Source organism: Miniopterus schreibersii, assembly GCF_964146895.1.
Source record: "Miniopterus schreibersii genome assembly, chromosome: 20".
Taxonomy (NCBI): Eukaryota; Metazoa; Chordata; class Mammalia; order Chiroptera; family Miniopteridae; genus Miniopterus; species Miniopterus schreibersii.
In genome coordinates this window covers 6,285,323-6,311,559 of record NC_138122.1, presented here as the reverse complement: position 1 = coordinate 6,311,559, position 26,237 = coordinate 6,285,323, and the positions used below count along the sequence as shown (strand labels likewise).

The following is a 26,237-nucleotide window of genomic DNA, read 5'->3' as shown; positions in this document are numbered from 1 at the left end:
ATAAAGTTGGAAGAACTTTAGATAGAAAACTCCATGTTGGACATATTAAATTTGGGATGTCTTTGAAACTCCCAAATGGCTGTTTCAGGTAGGCCACTGCATCTGAGAGTCTGGGGTCCGGGAAGAGAAGGAAGGGGGGATATAAATGTGTCATTCCCACGTAACTGGGTGTTCAAAGCCGCTGAGTGAAGGACACTGTGTGGGGAATGATAATGCAGGGAGAGAAGAAAGTGCCTCGGTAGCCCTGAAGCGCCCAGCACCTAGAGGTGGGGTAACACAGAAGCAGCCGGCAGGGGAGATTCCGAGAGGCCCAGTGACGACAGGCAGGAGGAGGCAGAGTAGAACCGTGAGCAGTTTTTGGAAGATAATTAGTTGTCATCTCTGTAGATTGCTGCCAAGAAATCTCTTAAGAAAGTGCTAAAATGTGTGCAATGAATTTGGCAACCTGGCAGTCACTCAGTGACCTTGGTATGAATACGGTTCAGGGAAGAGATGTGAGCAGAAGCCAGATTGGACTGACTGAAGTATAAATATGAGGTGAAAATTGTAGATAGCACATTTGGACAATAGTTTCAAGAAGCGTGGCTGTGAAAGGGGGCTGTGAAATACGGGGTCAGTGGAGAGGAGTGGCGTTAAAGCAGACATTTAAAAATTTAAAAAAATAATCCGGGTAGATTACAACTGTGAACTGAGACTGGGGTAACGCACTGACTTTTATCTCTTGAGCAAAGTCAATTGGTGTGACTGCCCAGAATGATATGTTTAAACATATTCAAGTCCGTTTATATGTAGCCTCAGATGTGTATGTAATAATCCAGTAGAGCAAAGGCAGATGGAGATGTAAGAGAAAGAGGGGACTGAGAGAGCGAGGTCCTTGAAAAGATGGGGGAGGAGGGAATCCATAGAGCAAAAGGAGGAATTGGCGTTTTTTAAAAATAGGTTTTTATTGATATCAGGGAAAGGGAGGAAGAGGGAGAGAGAAAGAGAAACATTGATGAGAGAGAAACACTGATCGGCTGCCTCCTGCACAGAAGCCCGCAGCCCAGGCATGTGCCCTGTTCAGAACCGAACTGGCAACCTCCTGGGGCACGGGAGCACGGTCACTGAGCCACACTGCTGGGCGCAATCGGCTTTTCAACAGAAGGGGAGACACACAGTGTCCTGCTGGACAGCTACCATGACACAAGAATAGAGGTGAAGGAGCTGGGAGTATTTTCCAATGAAGGATTGCAATGATGGGTCATAAGATCTAAGTTTTCTAAAACTTTGGAGACAGTGAGGTGATCAGCACAGACGTAGAAGGTTTCTACATTTGACCAAGTCAAAGTGAGCGATGGCTGTCTAGTGGCTTCTGGGTTTGTTGTGTGTGTTTTCTCCCTTCAGTAAAGCATAAGATAAAACCATTAGCAGATAAAACCATAAATGGAGAGTGAGATGTCTGAAAAAAATGTTGGAGGAAACCTAAGCCTTGAGAGTGGGACAGTGGTTGTCACAGAGACACTGCGGAGTCCGGGGCGGTGAGGGTGCTTATCTGAGGTAGGAGATCACGGATGCACGGTGAGGCCAAGCTCCCTGCGTGAGATCACACAGAGAAGACAAGCATTCTGGTATCTAGAGTGGGGTTTCCTCAGGCCAGTGGGACATGCAGAGAGAGGGGAAATATATTGGGGATATTTTGCAGTGGCAGATTACAGTAACAGGTTATAAAAATCTAAGTTTTATCAAAAGGGTTATAAAAGTAAAAGAGACTAAAAAGTGTTGAGTCAATGGATTTGAGGTCTCAGTGAAGTAAAATAATTGCTTCCATAAAGTCACCAAGCAAATATTTTGCAAAGATAGGAAGTCATGGATAGAGCAAGATGCTCAAATTCATGACCTCGGCCGTGGGACAGCATCTGACAAGTCCCAGGTGCAGCTGTGGAACAGGTTAGTGAAGTGAGCAGAGGAAAAGCTCCTCGGAGATAAGTAGATGAAGAATGTGAGAGTCAGGATTTTGATAGATTATATTTCTGGACAACAAAGTCACTGAGAGTGATGGCAAGATTTGGGGATGAAGACTCTAAGCCAGGAACAAAGATGGTTGGTGCCTGGGAAGGAAAGGCAGAGAAGTCAGCAGAAAGCAGACATGTGGTAAGGAAGGGAAGTGAGATTGTCAGATGACAGTAAGCCTCCAAGGAGCAGGGTTTTAAAAAGATGGAGTCTGCCCTGGCTGGTGTGGCTCAGTTGGTTGAGTGCTGTCACATGCACGGAAGGGTCACCAGTTCAATTCCCTGTCAGGCCACACACCATGGTTGTAGGTTTGGTGCCCGGTTGGGGCGTGTACAAGAGGCAGCCGATGGACGTTTCTCTCTCGCATCTCTCTCTCTCTCCCCCTTTCCTTTCTCCCAAATCAATAAACATAACCTCTGGTGAAGATTAAAAGAATAATAATAAAAAATAAAAAGCTGGAGTCCATAAGTCTGAACGGAGAGCAGATACCAACTAACCAAATACACAAGTAGCCTCCACTTGACAGAAGACAGGACTGCAGTGGAGACCCTCCTCCCAGGCTCGCTGCGACGGGGGAGGCAGCTCTCCCAGAGCACTGGGGTGCAAAGGAGCCCCTGCCCACGCAGCTGTGAAGAGTGGAGGGTCTGGAGAGCAGAGGGAGTGTGGAGTGAGTCAGATGGAAGGTTGGATGAAACTGGTACAAGGCGATGGGAACCAGGGGGCAACTGGAGAGATGTAGTTTGGACATGAGGGGCCGGTAAACTATAGGCGTTGGGCCAAGTCCAGCCTGCTGCCTGATTTTTTATATGTCCTACAAGCTAAGAATGTTTTCTACATTTTTAAATTGCTAATTATCAATTAAAAGAAGAATGGTATTTTGTAATGCATTAAGATGATATGAAATTGAAATGTTACTGTTCATCAGTGAAGCTTTATTGTCAACAGCCACACTCGCTCATTTACACACGCTCCATGGCTCCTTCTGTGCTAAGGTGGCAGAGCTCAGTATTGCTACCGGGGCTGCTGGCCTGCAGGGTCTAAATCACTTGCTGTTTGGTCTTTTACAGAAGAAGTTTGCTGACTCTATTCTAGAGGATTGGCCATGATGGTCACTCCGAGAAGGGTGGTTATTCAAGCTGGGGTCTTCCAAGCATCATAGGATACTCCAGTGGTGTTCAGGCCAGCTGTTCCCACAGGCTTCATAGGAAAGAATGGCTATGGCTAACTGCTGCCAGAGGGGTGACAATGGCTTTGAGCTCTGATGAGAACACAGTAGTCATGGGAGTGAGCTTCTGATTTACCTAAGAACTGGGAAGTTGCCTGGAGCAAATACTTGCATTAACCTTGCTTTCTTGGCTTGACTGTAATTTTATCATCTGATTGTGCTCTGGCTCTCTCACACTCTCCTCTGCACGCTATCTGCCTGCCTACCTCTCTGTCTGTCTGTCTGTCTGTCTACCAGCTGCTGACTCCATTGGTTCGTTCCCAAGCTTCTGCCCACTCCTCCACTGCACCGTGGAAGGTGCCCATCAGGTCTTCTAAGGAGACAAGGAGTCTCCTGAAGTTAAGAATTTGAACAAAACTAAAGGCTAACTTGTGACCCATTAGACAAGGTTGTTAGTGTTTCCAATTCAAGGACCAATGACATTTTGGCTGGTGATGAAGTAAAATGTTCCCTTATCCTGTGTCTTGGAGCTGTCGCAAAGGAAGAGAGTGAATAGACTAGAAGAAGGCTAGGGGAGAGGGAGCTGATGCCATTGACACAGAGCGGTTGAGGACCGGTGTCAACGTACAGGAAACATAGGTCTGTCAGGCAGGCAGGCCCCGGACCCTGAGAAGGAAGGACAGGGCAGCCAGCTGAGCGTGAGCATGACAACGCAGACTTTTGCTCCGTCTATTCACGCATCTTAGCTTCAGACCTCTTAGGCAGGAGGGGTTTGCCCTACTAGGCCAAGTTCAATATTTTCTCAGCAGAAACAGCTGTCGCTTGGAACCACATCCCCGCTCGCCAGCTCCCATTCCCGCAGAGCACGGCTCATCCTGGCGAGGGCTGTTGCCGGTTCTGTTGCAGAGGCCACCCCTTCTTCTGATGAGCCCCGTTCGTGCGGATGGCAGCACTTTTTCCCTTGCCTATCCCAGGAAGGTAAAGAGCCTAATCACGCTCCCTGCAATCATCCGCCACTAATTACGGAGAGACTGAGCTGAATCACCAAGCTGATTCCACTTGGAGAGAATTCAGCAGAATTGATGATGGCCTGAGAAAGCTCTCCGAGGCACTCGTGATTAGGGTGCTGTACCCTCGCCTCCCAGAGGAAGCGGAGACAGCCACACAGGAGCTTTTAACTAAGGGTATTTGTGGAGCTAGGCAAGCCTGGCTCCTTTCTTAGGCACTCCGAGCCAAGCTCCACGGAGGCTTTTTCAGCCTCCCTTAGGAAGTGTGGAATTAAATTGTTTAAGCTTAGGTGATTTGAGAGGTGTCCTTAGGTGTCCAGCCTTTATCAGGAAAAAAGAAATAAAAAATAAACACCCGAAAAGATAGATATCTTCTATTTTCTTAGAAGTCACCAAAGGAGGTTTTAAATAGTTCATTTTGACAGTTAGAACAGCCACCAAAATTATAATCAGTCAGTTCATTCATTCAGTGTTTGACAATATTTGTAGCTTCTATGTGTTAAAAACTATAATTGATATTGGAGATGTGAAGATAAATAAGAGTCCCTTCTGTCTTGGAAATTTGTGTCCAGTGGGATAAACATGTGTAAAAGCATTACAATGCGAAGCAATTAGTATAACATTAGAGACAAACAATCAAACAAAACTGAGTAGAGAGGAGGTAAAGAAATTTGAGTATCAAGAAAGGGTCCCCAGAGGATTTCTAGGGAGACTCTTTTGAAGGATGGGTAGACATTGAAAGGAGACAAAGTGGGTATTAGATCCTAGACAGAGGAGGGGCAGATATGAAGGCAGGATGAAAGCCTGGTGCGTTAGGAACTTGGCTGGTGAACGCACTGGGGCCTCGTGGGGAGAAAGGAGTTGGAAGTAGAAGAACCTGGAAATTTGGGCAGGAGCCAGCTCGTGAGAGCCTCAGTATTCCACCTCGATGAGCAAGGTGAGCAGCGAAAGGATTTAAGCAGGCGTGAGTCTGATTTTCATTTTTGGCAATTATTTTGACAAGAATAAAAATAATGAACTGGAGGCTAGGAGGTCAATAAAGAGGGTATTATAAAAATCCTGGGTAGATATGGGCGCCTAACTTAGATAGTTAAAAACAAAAGGGGAGGGAGGAGGGATAGATACATAAAAATAGTTAATAAAAATTTTATATTTAAAACAAAAAAAGTTCCAGTGGAATTTAACTCTTTGGCTGTTGGTCACTTTAGTAGATGTGTTAATTAAGCTTTGTAAGCCACAACTCTGCAGCAGGAGCATTGAAAAGATGAAATGATAATGCATGTAAAACACTTGACAGAAATGTCCAGTGCATGTTAGCAATTATTTAAATCCAAATTTTAAAAAAAGGTGGTTAACAATAATTAAGAAGATAGATTTGAAAACTGTAACGGCAATAAAAACAGCAGGGTTTGTTTACTGAACATGAGACAAAGAAGAGAGTCAAGTGTGACCCTCTCTTTTGTTTTAGGAGAATGGAGAGCTAGTCTTTTTTTTTTTAAATCCTCATTGCTTTTCCGAGAGAGTGGAAGGGAGAGAGAGAGAGAGAAACATGGATGTGAGAGAGACATATGGATTGGTTGCCTCCTGCACTCACCCCGACCAAGGCCGGAGATCGAGCCTGCAACCGAGGTACATGCCCTTCACCAGGAATCGAACCCAGGACGCTTCAGTCTGTGGGCCGACACTCTAACCACTGAGCCAAACCGGCCAGGCCAAGTCTTGCCACCAGCAGAGTTTAGTGGACACTGGGGTGAGAGCAGGTTTGAGGGGCAAGATGATGAATTCAGACTGTGGTGTCTGAAGCATGCAAAAGAGGCATTAGGTTGGACCTAGAGTTTGGCAGATCCTCCTGGGATGGTGATGTAGGTGACGAGATCATGCGCAGAGCTGGTAATTTAAAGTGTAGGAATGAGAATTCACAGTGTAGGTGGCCTGGGAGAGAGGACAGAAATAGCAGAGGAGTGGACCTGATTGAAGGGTTGAGTCTCCTCCCTATAGTTCATTCCTTCTAACATTTATTAACCATCTGTTAATGTGCCAATAACTCTTCTGTGCATTTGGCAAAAATTCTCTCATTGAATTCTCAAACCCAAGATATGGGTAAAAAATAAAGGCTCCACATTTTACTAATGAGGGAACTGAGGCTCAGTAACTTAATTAAGGCTACCTAATAGCTAAGAGAAATCGCCATAATCAGGATTTGGGAACATCTTGCCTGTTCTGATAAATCATGATTGTCTTGTTTTCACACCTTGCGTTTCACCCAGGAGCCAGGCGTGCGTGCCTAGGTTTGGATTTTATGTGAACTAAAGAGAGGTGGAAGCAAACATTAGTAATATAACTAATGAAAGAGTAATCAGCTCTTTTTTTCCATTCCACACACTCTCCCTCTTTATAGATTTTCATGGGGTTGAAAATTCCACCTGTGTGGAGTGGAACACTTAGAAGGACAGGTGGACAGGGCCCAGGCACGTATCTCAGGCAGTGGGTGGATTTTGAGATCTATATTTGCAAAGATTATATATATAGATACATACAATGTATATTTATAGACTATAGTCAAATACTGCAAATACAAAGGTTTTCTGCTATGTCGCCCTTCTTTTTCTGGGCCCAAATGATCCCCTACCAACACAGTCTCCTACCCCGTGCAGTTGGAGATGCAGAGATGGTACTGTATTCCCTTTTCTAGTACTGCTAGTACTTGATAGTTTTCCCTCATGATCTGATCTGAACTTACTCTTTAGATTATCTTAATTAGAGATTTGACGGCACCCCAGCTCTTCTACTTTTTCTTCTGCACCAAGTGGCCTTGTCACTGAGTGTTTGCTTGGCGCAGCCATCAATAAATGGAATTCTTCAGGAAACCTTCATTCTGCTCCGCATCTGGGCTGCTGATGTAAAGGGGAAGCTTAGCTTCCCTCCCCCCTCCAGGCCTCTGGTTAATCAACCAGTAGTCATGGGGCCCGGGGGACAGGGAGAGCACTGCACAATCCATTTCTTCCACCCTAACTCTTGGTGGGAAAAGAACTCTCTTTTGTGAAAAAACAGCTCCTCAGATGTGCATATCATTCTTCAAGGGTTTGTTATAAGTTACTTCCCCTCAGTCCTCCACAGAATATTGAATGAAATGTATACAAGGCTATGCTTTACTTCCAGAACCCATGGTCTTCTTCCTATAACCAGTTATAGTTTGAGGATTTTTGTGTGTTTTCTCTTTGTAGCACTAAGTGTTGGTAGAGATTTGATTCTGTGACATCGCTGGGGAGTGAACCAAAAGAACACGGAAAGGTGGATATTAATCCTTTTGCATTTTGAGCTACTTTTAGACCCCTTTTCAGAAAGATACAGAATCTCTCATTCTGGCCAGAGTAGGCAGTTGATTGGAGCATTGTCCCCTCACCAAAGGGTTCTGGGTTCAATTCCCGGTCAGGGCACATACCCAGGTTGTGGGTTTGATGCCCTGTCAGGGCGAGAACAGGAGGCAACAGATTAATGTTTCTCTCTCTCTCTCCCTCTCCCTTCCTCTCTCTCTAAAATTAATAATAATAAAATATATAGAGTCTCTCATTAGGGAAAACACACACACATACACGTGCAAATGTGCAGTGTCCTATCCTGAGGTTCAGAAACTCCTGGGGTTGCAGTTCCTCAATTCTTAGGTTAAGACTCCTGCTCTTACTATAGAAAGAGTCATCATGGCTAATGGGAGCCTGACTGTATGGCCCGTGCTGCTTCTCCAGGACACTTCAGAGCCAGGTGGTTAAGGGGCCTGCACTCCATGTGGCCTTCCGACCTGAGGGTACCTGGGATGGTGTCAGAACGTTAACCCATCAGCAGCCTCTCAGTTGTAATAATTTCCTTAAATTATTCTGGGCAAGGAATTTCAAAGCAATTAAATTCTTCACATTTCTCAGCACTCAGCACTGGCTTATATCTCTAGAGATGCAGGAAAGAGAAAGCAAACAGCCAGGAAATGAGGGAGTGTAACACTGGAATTCTATATTTACCTGCTACCCAAGTCTTCAGATCAACTTGCCTGAATTCACAAATCAAAGCTGATTTCTTGCTTTCTTTTTATTTTTGTAGCGGCCATCAGCTGCACTACTGCAAATACCCAGGCATAAAGCTGCAAACTGCACACATGCAGCTGTTTGCTTTCTTTACATCACAGAGGCTCTGCCTGCGAAACTGAGCACACGGGCCTCCAAGGCAGCAGCGGGAGCTCACAGTGCTCGGGGATCAGCGGCTGCTGGGGCTGCATCTGCACAGAAAACCAGCCCCATCCTGAAGGGAAGAGACAGGCCTCAGAGATGCACAGGGCCTGGCTCTGTGGGGCACAGCGGCTCATTTTCAAATGATTATAATTGGGCTGCAGCTCCTCCTTAATACAAAGCTAATGATTATCCCCAGAAAATTTACCAATCCAAAAATTAAGGGAATTCTTTTCACCCTGTATGCGTAAAATAATCTATTACATTCCATATGTGAAGTCATATTTATACAAATATATACATATATGTGGTCTTGACTATCAAATGAGTTCTGAATGTATGCCAGGATCTATGCTAAGTATTTTACTGTTAGATGATAGATGATGATAGATAGATAGATAGATAGATAGATAGATAGATAGATAGGCAGGTAGATAGATAGACATGCAGTTTATAGTTGCCATGAGTTCTATAGTATTTTTATTGGATCCCAATGGCTTTATAGATTAATTTTTAGACTATCAATTTACATTTCCGTCCATTTTTTAATCCTCACCAGAAGATATTTTTCCATTGCTTTTTAGAGAGAGTGGAAGGGAGGGATGGAGGGAGAGGAGGAGAGAGAGGGAGGGAGAGAGAGAGAAACATCGCTGTGAGGGAGACACATCGATTGGTTGCCTCTTGCACGCACCCCAACTGAGGCCTGGGATCGAACTTGCAACCGAGGTACTTTTCCTTGACCGAGAATCGAACCTGCCACCCTTTGGTGCGTGGGCCAGCCCTCTAACCACTCAGACACACCAGCCAGGGCAATTTACATTTTCACTTCAAGCAAAGATGACTGAGCATTGAAGCTTTTTGGGGAACAGTATCTTCTGTGTGTGGGTCAGGGTGCAAAAGGGAGGAGCTCACACACAACCAACTCTTAGGTACCTAACAGGAAGCTGAGACAGGTGATGAGATGCTTTTCCCAGGTGTATGAAGAGGCCACATGGAATAGATACAGATCTGAGACTGGGAGGTAGGTAATGGCATGGGGACAGCACCATGCTTTGGACACTCTATGACTTCAGCTCCCGCCTCACTAGCAACCTACACTACCATGTTTAAGGGAAATTCCATTCATATAACAGAAGCCAGCTATTCAGAACAATTCAGCCTGTCCCCTTCCCCAAAGATGGTACCTATCTTTGATACCAAAAGTAGTTTTCTCATCGACTGTTGGAAGCTAGGCCTTAGTTCTGTAACAAGCAAAAGCAGGTTTGGGCCCTCCAGAACTTTTTTCTGAAAGATGTTTGTTCGTTCTCGGCGAGATCATCACACTATCCTCTTTTTGTGTTTTCTTTTCTTTCATTTAATTTTTTAATTATTGACACTATTGCAGATGTCCCTCATTTCCCCCCTTTGCCCACCTCTACCCAATGCCCCCCCTCCCTTGGCCATCCCAACACTATTTTCTGTGCCATGGGCAATGCATATGTGTCCTTTAGCTAATCCCTCACCTTCTTTTATCAAGTCTCCCCCACCCCCTGCACAATGATAGCTGTTACTCTGTCCCATGTATCCATGCCTCTGGTTCTGTTTTGTTCGTCAGTTTATTTTGTTCATTACAATCCACATATTAGTGAAATCATATAGTATATGTCTTTCTCTGACTGGCTTATTTCACTTAACATAATAATCTCCAGGTCCATCCAGATGTGAATATTGCTACACCAGCTTTTGTTTGTTTCCATTTGCATGGAATAATTTTTCCATCTGTTCAGTTTCCGTCTGTGTGAATCTTTTGTTCTGAGGTGGGTCTCTTATAGATATACATTCTGGTCATGTTTTCTTATCCGTTCAGCTACCCAGTCTTTTGATTGGAGCATTTAATCCATTTACCTTTAAGCTTATTATTGATTGGTACTTATTTATTGCCATTTTTATTCTTTACTCCTCTCTTAAATCAGTCCCTTTAACATTTTTTACCATTGGTTTGGTGGTAATGTACTCCTTTAGCCTTTTTCTGTCTGGAGAGCTTTTTATTTCACCTTCAGTTTTAAATGATAGCCTTGCAAGATAGAGTAGCCTTAGTTTCAGGCCCTTGCTTTTCGTTACTTTGAATACTTCATGCCATTCCCTTCTGCCCTGAAATCTTTCTGTTGAAAAATCAGCTGACAGCCTTATGGGAGCTCCCTTGTAAGTAACTAAATATTTTTCTCTTGCTGCCTTTAAGATTCTCTCTTTGTATTTAACCTTTGCCATTTTATTTTTATTTATTTATTTATTTATTTTAATATTTTTATTGATTTCAGAGAGAGGAAAGGAGAGGGAGAGAGAGAGATAGTAACATCAATGATGAGAGAGTCACTGACTGAGCCCACAACCCGGGCATGTGTCCTGACAGGGAATCGAACCCTGATCCCCTGGATCCTAGGTTGACGCTCAACCACTGAGCCACCCCCGGCTGGGCCCTTTGCCATTTTAATTATGATGAGTCGGATGTGGGTCTCTTTGAGTTCGTCTTGCTTGGGACTCTCTGTGCCTCCTGAACTTGTGCAACGTTTTCCTTCACCAGATTAGGGAAGTTTTCTGTCATTATTTCTTCAAACACGTTCTCTATCCTTTGCTCAGTTTTTTCTCCCTCTGGGACCCCTAACATGTGGACATTGTTATGTTTCATGTTGTCCCAAAATTACCTTAAACTATCCTTGTTTTTTAAATTCTTTTTTCTTTTTGTTGCTCTGATTGGGTGTTTTTTCTACCATGTCTTCCAAATCGCTGATTCGATCCTCTGCTTCCCCTAGCCTACTTTTAATTCCGTCTTCTGTCTTCTTGATGTCACATGTGCTAGTCTTCATTTCTGACTGGTTCTTATTCATGGTTTTTAATATCATTTTTCATGCTGATGTAGTTCTAAGTTTCTTGGAATCTCATTAAGTGTATTGAGCATCCTTATAACCGTTCCTTTGAACTCTATTGCTGACAAATCTCTTGTCTCTGTTTCATTTAGCTCTTTTTCTGTACATTCCTCCTGTTCTTTCATTCGGGGCCTGTTTATTTGTCTGCCTATTTTAGTTGCCTCTCTGTGTTTGTTTCTATGTATTAGATAGTGCTGCTATGACTCCTAGTCATCATGGAGTAGCCTTCTGTAGTAAGTGTCCTGTGGAACCCTGGGGTTCAGTCTTTTTTATCTGAGCTGGATGCTCTAGAAATGTCCATTTTGTTGGCTATTTGGGCTCTCCTGTTGTAACTGGGTCTTGATTACTGTTTTTCTGTTCATGGGACCTCCCCAGGTGGGCTGACTGTGAGGTTCAACCCTGAACACATCATACGAGCTATTGTACAGGTGCCGAATAAGCAAGGGAGTGGACCATCCCCAGAGCTTCTAGTAAGGAATGATGCCCTGCAGACAGACACCTTGATGTTCACTCAGTGAGACCTGTGCCAGACTTCTGACCTATCAAACTGTCTTGCAGGCCCATTTTCAGCAGCAGCAGCTCATATGTCCTAGTTGCTGCCACTTGGTCCCCATGTCTCTCCAGACCAATCCCACCTGCTGCTGCCCAGGGGAGACTGTTCAAACTATCCTTTCTTTATCCTAAGGAACAATCATGAAGAGAAAAATATATAAAATATATGTATATCCTTTTATTTTTAGCTGTGAAATTAGAGACATTTTTCAAGCCCCCAGCAGGTTTCACATGAGATATGCAGCTATAGAGACTTTCTTAGAAGATATCATCTTGAAATATTGTATCTCTTGTAAATCAAATCCCCTTTTAAGTGAAGGGAGTAGAACACTCTAGTTAAAGGATCTGTGGTGAATCCTTTGTAAAGTTTATTATGAAATATCTACTCGAAAAGCAGCGGTCTGATTATTCTTTCATTCCTGCATTGAGATTTTCTTATATCAAGGATCTTGTATATTAAAATGCTTTCAAACTGTGTTGTGATATCAGTAAGAATAACAGCCATGATAGCTACCATTTTCTGAGAGCTTACTATGTTCTAAGTACTTTATACATATTCACTTACTTAATACTCATGAAACAATATAAGGTCATCTTATGTCCCCCATTTAATAACAGAGAAACCTGAAGCATGGAGAAGTGAACTGTGAGGTAGTAAATTCTACAGAGCCCAGCGTGAGGGTGTTAGGGCCCAGCCCGGCCTCACAATGCAGCCAGGGCAATAGTGCAGACAGCCTCTTTGCACCAGCCTAATATCAGACCCTCAGAAGGTATTCTATGTAGATATCCTGTTAGGAAATGCTTTTAACATTGGTAGTCTTACCCTGATACAGCAGAGATTGCTGTCTGGGTTTTGTGAGTAGCCCACATGTTCCCAGCCTGATCCAGTGGCACAAGAATTGCATCAGTGTCATGTTCATATGGCTCTTAGGGCCCATCTGTAGGCCTATAGACTTCAGCTTTACCCCAGAGTTTTCTATGCTCAGTTCTCAGAGTTCCTACCATGAGCTCAAATACAGATTTTCTCATGGTCTGCCCCTTGGCCCTTCGATGCAGCCCCCTCATCTTTGTCTCCGCTGGCATAGTGAAAATGAGGCTCTGTTCTGAATGGATGTTGGCTGTGTGCACATGGTTCAGGTGGGCAGGGATGAAGGAGGACTTCCCCAAATCATTGACATTGGATCTCACAGCGGTATCGCCTACCTCTAACATCTTTCAGAAACACATCTTCTGTTCATTTTCTTCATGAAACAGCAAAACCAGTCCTTCTGGCTCTGAGGGGTTGGTGTTGAGAAACAGTTGGTCTTAGTGTTGTCCATCCGACCTTCCAGCATCTGAACAAAGCCATGTCTTTCACCATTAAAACACAAAACCTCCCATGCTCCTTAGCTCATAATAAAGGCACTTTACTGTGGGGACCCCAGCTTACCTGTCGTGAAAACAGCTGTCCCTGAAGCCCAGTCTGAGTTTAACAGGAACATCTTAATGAAACCAAGAGGTTGAGGGATCAGTGGCAAGAGTACTAGTCTAGTACTAAACTGGTCACAGTATTTGAACTAAATTTAAAAAATAATTCATTCCAACTCTCAAATTCTGGGATTCTATGTTATGCACATTTTTAGGTTCTGAGGTCGAATGATTTTTATCTCAGCTGGTGTAAATGCCATAAAAATATTAAACAAGCAGACAGCTGTGTCCTCTCCTCTCCAGTAGCTACAGCTGTTCTCCTGACAAGCTAATTCTTGGATGCGATAAAAATGATAATTGTGGTTATTATTATTTTCAGTTATAAAGGCTGTTAATGCCCAATCTATGAACTCAGGAACTTGGGGTTTTCTTTTCCATACGGTATTACTAATACAGGGCAGTTTGGTCTATTATTGAGGGAAGCTGCTGAGCTCAGCCCATGGGCAATGTGAAACTCCTTTGGGGATTGGAGGGCATGTGGAATCACATTTCCAGCGTGCTTCATTTCACGGCTTGAATTGTCAGATTCCACCTAATGAAATAGCTGTGTTCCTGAAAAGTTGGCTGTAGAACAAATTCTGTTAAATACATCATACTTCCTCATTGATCTTCATTTTCAAATTAAGGATGCATTTCCCTGAGGAAATAATTGGCCCCAAGACTAATATAAATTATACTAAACACTCAATAAACCTTTTTAAATTGCATATTTAAAGAAAGCCTGCTCTGTTAGAACATTAATAGTGATGATATTTTTAATGTCAGGAAATACAAATATTATGCTAAGAACAATTACCAGAAGTGGCGCTGTCCTGGGAATAGAGCCACGTGAGGATTAGGTGAGCTGCATGGAGTCCCTGAATCTTTTTTTTTAATTGAGTAATTCTGAGCCTATCAACCAGTTTATTAATAAGAATTTAACAAATTTCAAATTATGTAAACTATTTCCCTAGGTGTCTCCGGACACCTAGGATGTTCAAGACTCAGTCCTGCTGTCAGAGAGTTTAGATTGCTTTGGAAAATAAGACACTGAATATAGCAGAAAACAGCCATTAAAATGCTATTATATTTGGAGGAGCTGTGGATTGGACATCAAAAGAGCTGGTGTCATCTGGCACTAAACAGATGTGGACTCCTCTAAACTGTAGTTGCCCACATGAAATATACAGAGATTTAACATAATCACTAATTTCTTAACTTGACTGTATATGAGAATTTCCTGGAAATTATTAAGACTCCTCATCCCAGGACATTCTGATTTAGTAGGTATGGTGAGATCTAGAAATCTGTGTTTATAGAACTATTCTAGGGAATCCTACTGAATCAGACTATGTCCCAGCATAGCTATGGGATTGATTATATAACCTTTAATGACTCTTTGAGCTCTACAGTTTAATATTTTATGATTCTAAAGACTAGATAAACTAGATGAACTCTACATTCAGACAGCCATAGGCACTGAAAATTAGAAGATAGATGGAGTGTATTAGTTTCCTAGGGTTTCACAAGAAAGTAACAAAAAGCAGGTGGTTTAAACAACAGAAGTGTACTGTCTCACAGTTCCGAAAGCCAGAAGTCCAAATTCAAGCTGTCAGCTAGTTCCTGTTCTCTCTGCAAACTCAAGGAAGAATCTCACGTTGTCTCTTGTAGCTTCTGGTGTTTATGGGCTGCCCTTGGCTTTCCGGGGCTTGCAGAGGCATCACTACAGTCACGTGGCCATCTCCTCCCTGTGTCTTCACACGTCTTCCCTCTGTCCCTGGCTGTCTGTGTCCAAATTTCTCCTTTTTCTAAGGACACCAGTCACATTGGATTCGGGCTCACACCAGTGTCTCATTTTAATTTGCTTACCATTGTAAAGACCTTATTTCCAAATAAGATCACACTCTGAAGTGCTGATGTTGGTTAGGGCCTCAGCATATTTTTTTGTGGGGGACACAATTCAACTCATAATGGCGTTTTCATGGAAGAATCAGAACTTGAAAGCTAGGTGGTGTTGCTTAGAATGACAAAAAAAAGCATAACTTTCTAAGAGAATCAATTTGTGAAAAACGAATATTTGTGTTTGTCCAAGATGAAAAACACTATGGCCTTACTTAGAAACGGTGGTAGTGCACTGCTGGTGGGAATGCAGACTGGTGCAGCCACTATGGAAAGCAATATGGAGGGTCCTCAGAAATTTAAAAATGGAACTGCCGTATGACCCAGCAATTCCACTTCTGGGTATCTATCTAAATAAAATGAAAACACTAATTCAAAAAGATATGTGCACCCTTATGTTTATTGCAGCATTATTTACAATACTGAATATATGGAAGCAACCAAAGTGTCTAAGCATTCATCAATAGATGAATGGAAATATATATATATATATATATCCATTCCATATATACACACACACACACACACACACACACACACACACACACACATTATATATAATGAATGTTACTCAGCCATAAAACAAGAATTAAATCTTTCCATTTGTGACAATATAAATGGACCTAGAAAGCCTTATACTAAGAAAGCCTTATATTAAGAGCCTTATAATAAGTCAAACAGAAAGAAAAATACCATGTGATCTCACTTACAATGTGGAACCTAAAAGATAAAACTAATGAACAAACAAAACAAAACAGAAAGAGACTTGTCGACATAGAGAACAAACTGTTGCCAGAGGAGAAGCGGGTGTGGGGAAGGGCACAAAAGCTGAAGAAGAATTAGAGTAACAAACTTCCAGCTTGTTCCTTCACACCTTGGTAAGTCAGGGGGATGTAATGTTCAGCATGGGGCATATAGTCAGTAATATAATAACTTTTCATGGTGTCAGATGGTTACTAAACATCATGGTGATCACCTCGTTAGGTATATAAATGCTGAATAACTATGTCATATACCTAAAATAATATAATATTATATATTAACTATATTTTAATTAAAAATTAAATAAAAATACCAAAGCAGTTTCATTTTTTAAAAAGAGTTGTGGTAGTGGCATTGGTGATAATGATGATAATAGTGGCTAACGCCTATAAAAATCTTGCCACGTGCCTTCATCGCACCGACTGCATTCCATGAGCATTTTATTCTCAGATCAACCCCGGAGGTAGTCATATTACTGTGAGTTGTAGAGAGAAGAAATGGTAGCCCTGAGGGGTTAGATAAGTGAACACATCATGGAATTGGAAGGTGGAGGGTAGGGTTTGTCTGATCCCAAACTTTTGCTTTTTACCATGATGGTCTGTTGTGCTCTTCATGGCACAAATTCGAGTTAAACTTGGATGAGTAGGTTGGGCTGCTGTGTGAAGGGCTTTGATAGGGTGTAGAGTCTGTGTTTGATGTTACAGAAAATGGAAAACCATTTTTAGTGTCTGAAGAGGTGTGAAGTGATGAATGGGTTATTTTAGGAAGTGGGTGTATCGTTTCCACCCAAGGTTGCATTTTCTTTAGAGAAATCTTATCCATGAGTAGCTATTGGCCATGAAGAGTTTCTTTTCATAGGATTTTATCTGGTGATTTCCCTCTTTCCCACTGGTTTCTCTTAACCAAAAATTTCCTTTATCACTTTAAAAAGTGTGCTCTGGTGATCTTTTCCCCACATATAATATTCTTTGTAAGTTCTTCACGGGAGTGATAAAGCATCGATCAGGTCATAGCCAGAGCGCAGACAGCGTTAAAGGAAAACTTTGCTCGATGCATTAACTCTATAAATTCAGATTTCAGTTCAGTATTCTGTTTGTTTGTTTTCTTCTTTGCTTATTTGTTTGTCTTAGGCAGCACCTTTAGGCACTGCATTTCTGGTGGTTCAAAGTTTAATTTGTTATGTGTATACTGACATCTTCCTCTCTGGTTTTGCCATAGAGAAAAATGTACGTGAGGAGAAAGGTGAAGACCATGGCAAGGAAAGCTAAAATACACAAAGCATCTTGAGTCAGAACGTGCATGTCACTGGGGAGTGATGGGGTCATTGTGATGTTTCTACAATTCTACGTTTGCTCTGGGGGACACATTACAGTAAAGCTAAGCCTCCTTATTTTTACAGGATGACCTAAGTGAAAATTCCCTCCCCTGGTAATACAGGGCTGGGTCAATGGAGAACACGTGCCTTCCCTAAATCTTAAGCAGTCTAACTTCCTTTCCTACGTAAGATAACCTGGTAATAATATATAAAGTCACACATGTCTTCACAGAAAGCTTGAGGACCCCTTGATTGTGATTAGCCGATAGTTGTGAACTTGCACTTTAGTCTAGGACTGTACCCCCACGCGTTTCTCCATTTGGACGTCCATGTAGCAAGCTCATCCAGGCTGGGTCACTGTAAATCTTACTGAGGTCACACAGAACTTATTTGGATGGTAGAATTAAAGTAGATGTTTGGTCTCCAGCTGGAAAGTAGAGCAGGAGGCCAGAGAACCCCGTGTGGCTCGGTTTCCTCGCTTGGACGGGGCTGTACATGGCCGTCCAGGGGATCTGAGGTCCGACCAGTCGCTGCTCAGACACGGAGCTCAGTCCAGAAACAGCTGTCCGGAACTAATTTATTTCCTAATACTACGGCACTGTTAATTTATAAATTACACTGGTAATTCAAGCTATTATTAATTTCAGATGGTGTAGGGCAAGCCTAATTAAAATATGACATCAATTGCCACACAGAGGTACCAAAGACTACCATTTAAAATTAATGGGAATATTAAGTGTGACACTGGTCTCCGAGATGCCTTGCACAGTAATTATAGCATTCTAGCTGGGAAAGATCTGACGAATGTAGGCTTGAGTCTGGTAGCAAAAAAACAACAACAAGATCAAAGGAATCGCAAGGTCCTCTTTTAAGCCTTTGCTCCAGGTTTTCTCCATCTTTCCTCAGGTCAAGGCTGGTACTTTTTCTCCCTAAAGATTCTTAGGAAACCAGAAAGGCTACTGTGACAATGAGAAGCTTCTTGCTGGTTGGGACTATGAGTTCCCATGGGCTACTGTTGAGTTCTCTCTATGGCCTGGACTTTTTGCCCCGTTAGCTACTCATTGCCACGTCCTCGGACGGTCCTGTGAGTGTAGGAGGCCTGCTTTTGGCTTTAGCAGACACAGGCTGTGCTTTTGCTCTCCTGGAGCTGGGGGAGGCAGGAGTTCCTGCACAGAGAGCGTGTGTGTTTCCTATAGCATGCAGATCATCAGGAAAGGCCCAGGTTGGCCTTATTTCTGGATGGTGGCATGGAGGTACCATGTCCAAGGAGGGGTGGCAGCCTCGGGCAGGTGGTGGCCCCTTTTATAGGACAGTTGCTGTGTTATTATTGTCATTGTTATTACCTTGTTGCTACCTTAACAACAAACGAGACCTTCATGTCACGTAACAAATACAACTGTGACTTACCTACCACGTGTGTCATTCTTTGTATTGTATTAGTCTCTCGCTGTTGTTATTTTCACGCTTTGCAAGAGCAGATACGTGGGGCGTTACGGAGCGGCTCTGTCCCCTGAGAGACATAGTCCTTTCTTCCCTCTTTGTTCGTGTGGAGCTACTCAGGTTAACCTAGCTCCCCCTCACCAAGCTGACCTCCAGGCAGATCACGGGCTTACTAAGGGACACACAGGCGTGCAGCACACGAAAGTTTTCAGAGTGCGTCCGTGTTTATACATGTTTTCATTTGTCACCGAACAGCCCTCGGAGGTGTTAGGGCCCTATCTATGTATATTCTGCCTGGGAAAATGACTGTCAGTGGCTAGTGACAGTCTCAACTAATGCTGTTGCCCCATCGTAACTATCAACAGCACCCCGTTTGCTCCTTGAAGGGCCCCCCGTTCACATGATGAATGTGCCTTCGTGCTGTGACTTCATCCAGCAGAGGAGGCCGGATACTTCCTTGGGGTGGAAGCAGTTGCTTTCCTTCTTCATTGCCCTTCTGAGAGGAGGCTGGAGCTCAGGGGGACATGGGAGAAAGCCAAGAAACTGTGTCCCAGGCTTTAGTGCCATGGTCTTTCCCTAATCAGATCCTCAGGGCCAGCCCTCCAGTGGGAAGCCTGGGAGGTAGAGGGTTGTAATTGTTATTCACGTTTCCCCTGCGGAACGGGTTACGAGGATGCTGAAGTGACAGTGAGACCTGCGGCCTGTCCTTTTGTTCTTTACCTTCTGCCGTGTTTGTGGTTAGCGTGCTGGGTCCCTGTTGTTGGTTTGTCTTCAGGATCTTGTACCCAAGAGCTCCACCAGACTGACGTTTAGAAAATGGACTTTTGCCTATCAATTGAGTGTCTAGCTGTAAAAACAAATTGAAATTTATGTTATGAGTGTTTCCACCGCTTTTTGTCACAGGTGTGTGTGTGTGTGTGTGTAACTGCTGTTGTGGTATTTTTAATTGATATGTGGTCTGGGATGCAGTCATTAGCTCCAGACTCCAAGGCTCAGTCTAAATGACACCTGGAGGTCAGAAAGAATTTATACACCTCAGGTGCCTCACTCACACCCCAGAGCCTGACTGCTTGGTAAGACCTGGGCAGTAAATGTCAAAATTATTAATCACGGGTGGAGGACCAGCAGTTCTCTAGGCCTTGTGTTGAGCCCAGGTAGGGACACAAGCATCCCCGATAGTCCGCTGGGGAAGTAAAGCCACGGTGGCGGGGCAGGGCAGAGGAGGGGGTGTGACCGACACGTGGAAGCGGCGGGCATCACCGTTTTGCGCTTTGGTTTCTAAGAGTGCACCGCTGGTGTTTTTCTCCTGTTTTGTCGCTCGGCCTCCTGCAGCTGTGGGCTTTGTGAGTGAAGACGAATACTTGGAAATCCAGGGCATCACGAGAGAGCAGTCCGGGGACTACGAGTGCAGCGCCTCCAACGACGTAGCGGCGCCGGTGGTGCGGAGAGTGAAGGTCACCGTCAACTGTGAGTGGAGCCCTGAGCCCCCTGTGTGGACGAGAGGCCGGCCGATGGCGTGGCCGCGAAACGCGCCGGATGACAGAGCCAGCTGCAGGCTCAGGATGCGAGATAATGGGGCGGCATTGTCCGTTCTCTGCTTTTAATAGCAACAATTTCAAAATCTAATTTAAAAAAAAAAATTGTACCTGAAAGTCATTTAACATAATCCCAAACTTGACTTATCTCCCTGGAAGATTATGAAATGGCATTTAATGCATAATTTATATAAACGTGTCTTTTTTAAGTTTATTTTTTATTGTTGACATTATTACAGAGGTCCCCTATTTTAAGCATGTCTTTGATCCCCAGTTTTTCCACAGGGCCGGCAAACCAGAAGCCTTTCTTCCTCAAAATGTGGGTGGGTGGAGGTAGAGGAAGAATATTCTTTATTTTCTTTACTTTAGTAGAAAACATTTCAAGAAGCAAGAAAATGGGTGTAGCAATGCTACCATTTTTTGTACCCAACCACAATTTTTTTAAAGGGACTTAAATGACCTACAGTTGATAAAGACTAACCTAAAGAGAAGGAAATATAAGCAAAGGGAAAAGATATTTAGAAAAATATGTGAAATCTAGGGATAAATCAGCACCTGAAATATATACCACAGGTACATGTGGTCCAGAACTTGGTTTTCAGTTGCCGAAGCAAAGAGAGGAAACGCCACCTGTTTGAAGGTTTATGTCCGTAAGATAAAAGCAAACCATTTGGGAGAAACATTGCGTTTACGGGTGCTGAGACCAAGGAGAATTTTATCTTAGGGTCTCCACAAATACAGCACTTTGAAATACAGGCCACATCGCACCTGGTATCTGTACTGCGTGCAGTTGCACGTTTGTTAGGGCTCCGTTTCATAAGCGCTCCCCCGCCAACCGTTGGTCTGGTTGGTTCTGAATGCACTTAGAAGACCCAGAAGACAGACCGACCTGTGTACCCCTCAGGCAGTTCTCTGTGAATATTATCTACCGCAACCCTGCTTTTGATGGGAATTGAATAGTATGAGGTTATAAACTCGGGCAAGAACCTGACTTGCAGAAATTCTGTAAGGCTGATTAAAAGTGCTGGCTGTCCGGCCGTGGTGTGTAGGGTGGATGGGTTGCCATCATCCTATGAAAGTTAAAAAGTTTAAACAGCGAATGGGCCTGAGCACCTGGTCACTCGGCCTCTGTTGGGAAGGGAGCCGAAGCAGTCCACGCTCTGAAGACCACGTGTTCTTACAACTCCCTCGAGTGGCTTCATTCTGTAGCACAATTTGTGTAGCGAGTTGGAGGCTCAGGCAAGCGCGGTAGATCAGAGAGAAACCCAAAATCAGGAGGCAGCAGCCGGCCTCGTTGGAGAAGGCGCTTTCAGATGCTACAGGACGTCTTCTCTCCGCAGATCCGCCGTACATTTCAGAAGCTAAGGGCACGGGCGTCCCCGTGGGGCAGAAGGGGACCCTGCAGTGTGAAGCCTCGGCGGTTCCCTCGGCAGAGTTCCAGTGGTTCAAGGATGACAAAAGGTAAATGTCCCCTCCCTTCACCCCTTCCCACACCCAAGAAGAAGGCATCTTTCCCAGGTTCCTGGTTCCAGATGATTGCAAATGAAACCCTGTGAATTCCCCTCCGAACTCCTCCTACCTGTGCAGGGACGGACAATATACAAACACGTCTTTTCCTAATATTAATGAATTTCAGCTGTTTCCAGTGCTGCCTGGCAGAATTACCTCTCTCCAACTAACAATCATGAAAGAAAACATTTTATTAGGACAGCAAGATCTCCCAGGAGCCCGGCCAGGCTTGGCTCAGCGGTTGAGCATCGACCTAGGATCCAGGAGATCAAGGTTCGATTCCTGGTCAGGGCACGTGCCTGGGTTGAGGGCTCGATCCTCAGCAGGGGGCATGTAGGAGGCAGTCGATCAATGACTCTCTCATCATTGATGTTTCTCTCTCTCTCTCCCTCTCCCTTCCTCTCTCTGAAATCAATAGGGATATATTTAAAATAAAATTTAAAATCTCACAAGAGAGGCCACTAGGAGCATGTAAGACCTGTGGATTTTTATAGGCCAAGAAAATGCTATGTTCTGCCCAATTTTAACACATTCCCGGGCTTGGGTTAGGTGTTAGGAGTGCTCGGGGCTCTGGGAGAGGCCAAGACGTTAGCTGTAGCTAGAGGTGTCAGGTCAGTCCCAGACACTGTCAGGGCTGGTTTATGAGTCCCTGACCCTATTTAGCTCTCCCTTTGTGCCCAGGTCGTTACTACAGTGGTAGGAAAAGAGAGCACACTGTTCCCTTCCCTGGCATTGCTGCGACCACCATCGGGACATTTGTTGTGATCTACTGAAGACTGTCATTGCGAGGAGCTGTCAGGTGGCAGGCTGGCACAGGGTCAGCAGCTCAACACAGCAGGCGGCACCATCGCCGCTGTTAAAGTAGCTATTTTAAGCTGGACAAACAGCAGATCCATGTGCAAGGGCTGTCTGTGTTCAGAGCCCTTCTGTACAAATGAGGAGGGGGCGATGCCCAAGGCCTGAGGTGCATGTGGGGTGAGGAGGAGGGGTTCCAGAGGCTGAGAAGTGAGAAAGCAAAACAGCGAGGAGGCCGATGGCGGGAAGAGCGCTGTGAGCAAGGCCAGGCCGGGGGCCCGGCTGGTGCCCGTGACCCAGAACATCTTCAGTGCACTCGTGTGTCTTTCCTTTTGGGGGCCGGCAGACACCAGAAGCTCTTCTGGTCTCTGGATCAATCATTGGATTTTGTTTAAGACCAAGTCAATCAGTCATCAGGTTTATTGAGTCTTGTCATAATCCTTGCAAGGAGATCCCTGGGTTTCCGTCTTTAAGTAGAAATTCTGGCAGCGTCTTTGCGAGGTGTACTGTATTCATTGCACCCGTTTTATAGATGGAAGCACTGAGGCAGAAAGAGGAAACAGACTCATAAAGAGATAGGAAGAAATAGCTGTCTTTCCCTCTTTTTACAAGAATTCAGAATCAAGCAGAAGGGAGCAACGATTTTCTGATAAATAATCATGGTTATCTTTCTTAGGAACCCCGCTTCACTTGTCCCCCCTCCCTCTTATGGAAAGACCTTTTATATGAATGTCTAATATCAGGAAAAAAAGACAACTATGGATTCAGGGTGCATTCCTGAACCTTTAATGGTCTAGGTCTTCATGAAAACAAATAAACTGTTTCCTATTTTTCTAATTTTTTATGGAGGAAAAATACAATAAAATGTATGGGAAAACAGGATCTTAAACTATGTGGAGGAAAGTAGGGCAGGCCACAGGCAAAAGTGGCCAAAAGGGAGGGAAGGAAGATAGGGCTCTGACTGGCAGGGCTGCAGTGCCCCTGGAGGGGCTGCAGGGCTCTGACTGGCAGGGCTGTGGTGCCACTGGAGGGGCTATAGGACTCTGACTGGCAGGGCTGCAGTGCCACTGGAGGGGCTATAGGACTCTTACTGGCAGGGCTGCGGTGCCACTGGAGGGGCTATAGGACTCTGACTGGCAGGGCCGCGGTGCCACTGGAGGGGCTATAGGACTCTGACTGGCAGGGCTGCGGTGCCACTGGAGGGGCTGCAGGGCCCTGACTGGCAGGGCTGTGGTGCCACTGGAGGGGCTATAGGACTCTGACTGGCAGGGCTGTGGTGCCACTGGAGGGGCTATAGGACTCTGACTGGCAGGGCCGTGGTGCCACTGGAGGGGCTATAGGACTCTTACTGGCAGGGCTGCGGTGCCACTGGAGGGGCTATAGGACTCTGACTGGCAGGGCTGCGGTGCCACTGGAGGGGCTGCAGGGCCCTGACTGGCAGGGCTGTGGTGCCACTGGAGGGGCTATAGGACTCTGACTGGCAGGGCTGTGGTGCCACTGGAGGGGCTATAGGACTCTGACTGGCAGGGCCGTGGTGCCACTGGAGGGGCTATAGGACTCTTACTGGCAGGGCTGCGGTGCCACTGGAGGGGCTATAGGACTCTGACTGGCAGGGCTGCGGTGCCACTGGAGGGGCTGCAGGGCCCTGACTGGCAGGGCTGTGGTGCCACTGGAGGGGCTATAGGACTCTGACTGGCAGGGCTGTGGTGCCACTGGAGGGGCTATAGGACTCTGACTGGCAGGGCCGTGGTGCCACTGGAGGGGCTATAGGACTCTGACTGGCAGGGCTGTGGTGCCACTGGAGGGGCTATAGGACTCTGACTGGCAGGGCCGTGGTGCCACTGGAGGGGCTATAGGACTCTTACTGGCAGGGCTGCGGTGCCACTGGAGGGGCTATAGGACTCTGACTGGCAGGGCTGTGGTGCCACTGGAGGGGCTATAGGACTCTGACTGGCAGGGCTGCGGTGCCACTGGAGGGGCTGCAGGGCCCTGACTGGCAGGGCTGTGGTGCCACTGGAGGGGCTGCAGGACTCTGACTGGCAGGGCCGTGGTGCCACTGGAGGGGCTGCAGGACTCTGACTGGCAGGGCCGCGGTGCCACTGGAGGGGCTGCAGGACTCTGACTGGCAGGGCCGCGGTGCCACTGGAGGGGCTGCAGGACGTTGACTGGCAGGGCCGTGGTGCCACTGGAGGGGCTGCAGGACTGTGACTGGCAGGGCCGTGGTGCCACTGGAGGGGCTGCAGGACTCTGACTGGCAGGGCTGCGGTGCCACTGGAGGGGCTGCAGGACGTTGACTGGCAGGGCTGTGGTGCCACTGGAGGGGCTGCAGGGCCCTGACTGGCAGGGCTGTGGTGCCACTGGAGGGGCTGCAGGGCCCTGACTGGCAGGGCTGTGGTGCCACTGGAGGGGCTGCCATCTGCCAGGACCTACCTGGGAAGAGGAAGTCCGAGAGCAGCACCAGGGAGGGTGTCAGAGGCCTGTGGCTCAGGCGACTTAATTCTTTCTTTGTCTGAGTTCTCATGCAGCTTCTTTTCTCTCCTTTAACTAATCCAGGTCAGTTTTCCACTTGCTGTTCACTTACTTATTTCCAGTGTCCCCCCATTGAATGGCGTTGTCTGTCCTCCTGGCACCCCGTTTTACGAGGACATCTCTGCCCTCAAGGTCCTTGTCCCTGCCTGTCCTTCCCGCCCCCTGAGGCTGGCAGGACCCCCCTCAGGCAGGTCTCAGAGGGCATATTCCATCCGCCTGGGAGAAGATCAGCTCTAACCTGGCTCCCGTTTCCAGTGATAGGAGGGGACTTCTGAGGCAATCAAAGGACTCCATGGGATGGGGACAGCAGTTGCCTCAAATTTTAGGGGGAAAGTCTCCCTTTGACTCCGCACTGCATGCCACTGTGTGTGACATCTATCAAAGGGAGAGAAAATGGAATGCTGTAGTTAATAAGGGCCGCCCATCCGAGGGGACAGGAGAGAGTAAGAAGCCTACAGGTTCATTAAGAGCCTGGAGCCTGGTAGCAGTGTGGGACGGGGAAATGTGTGACCACAGAGCAAAGGCAAGTGTGTCAGCCCAGGAGCTGCAAAGTGGTGCAAACTGCTGCGGCACTGCTTTTAGCTGAAGGCATTCCCGAGCTGTCAAGCAGGAACCGCTTCCGGTAAGCGTCTCCCCGCTACAGAGCTGAAATCCAATTCACAGCTCGGTCGTGATGCGAGGCCTTCTCCCCAGCCCAGGAAATCATCAAAATGGCAAAGGGGTTCGATCAGCTGGGGGAGGTCTCAGAAACCTCCTGAGGGGTGGGCTGCAGAACCTTCTCTGGGCAGCACCCCCAGAGGATCAGCATCCGCATGACAAGCTGGGGATGTAACTGGTGTCTGGCCGCTCAGCTGGACCCCTCATTCCATGAGGACAGTGCTCACATTTTAATGAAGTTCATGGGCTCAGGACAGTTCGCTGCCCCTAGAAGAAAGGCTCCCAGGGGACAATCGACGTAATGAAAAGCAGGCAAGTCCCTCCGGCCAACCTCCTGACTTCCCCGGAGACAGACTCCGCGTGAAAGCTGAAGGCAGACCTGGCCTCCCTTCTGGCCACTGGGGCTGTGGGCTTGGCAGATGAGAGTGTCGTTCTGCAGTCCTAGGGAGATAACACCTTCAGATAATGACAGAGCAGCTGCCCTCTCCGCCAACCCTGCTGTGACCCAGGGCCGGGCGGG

The 26,237-nt window shown here is 45.9% G+C and overlaps 1 protein-coding gene across 4 annotated transcripts in view; it reads left to right on the top strand.

Annotated features, from left to right (window-relative positions):
- Window positions 1-26,237, top strand: part of NTM (neurotrimin) — an 873,264-nt gene that overhangs the window by 830,653 nt on the left and 16,374 nt on the right. For all 4 annotated transcript variants that reach the window (XM_081122645.1, XM_081122646.1, XM_081122644.1 and 1 more), the window contains exons 5-6: window positions 20,025-20,159; window positions 21,568-21,688. In XM_081122645.1, coding sequence (XP_080978771.1) covers window positions 20,025-20,159; window positions 21,568-21,688 — 256 coding nt within the window. The remainder of the gene's footprint in view (window positions 1-20,024; window positions 20,160-21,567; window positions 21,689-26,237) is intronic.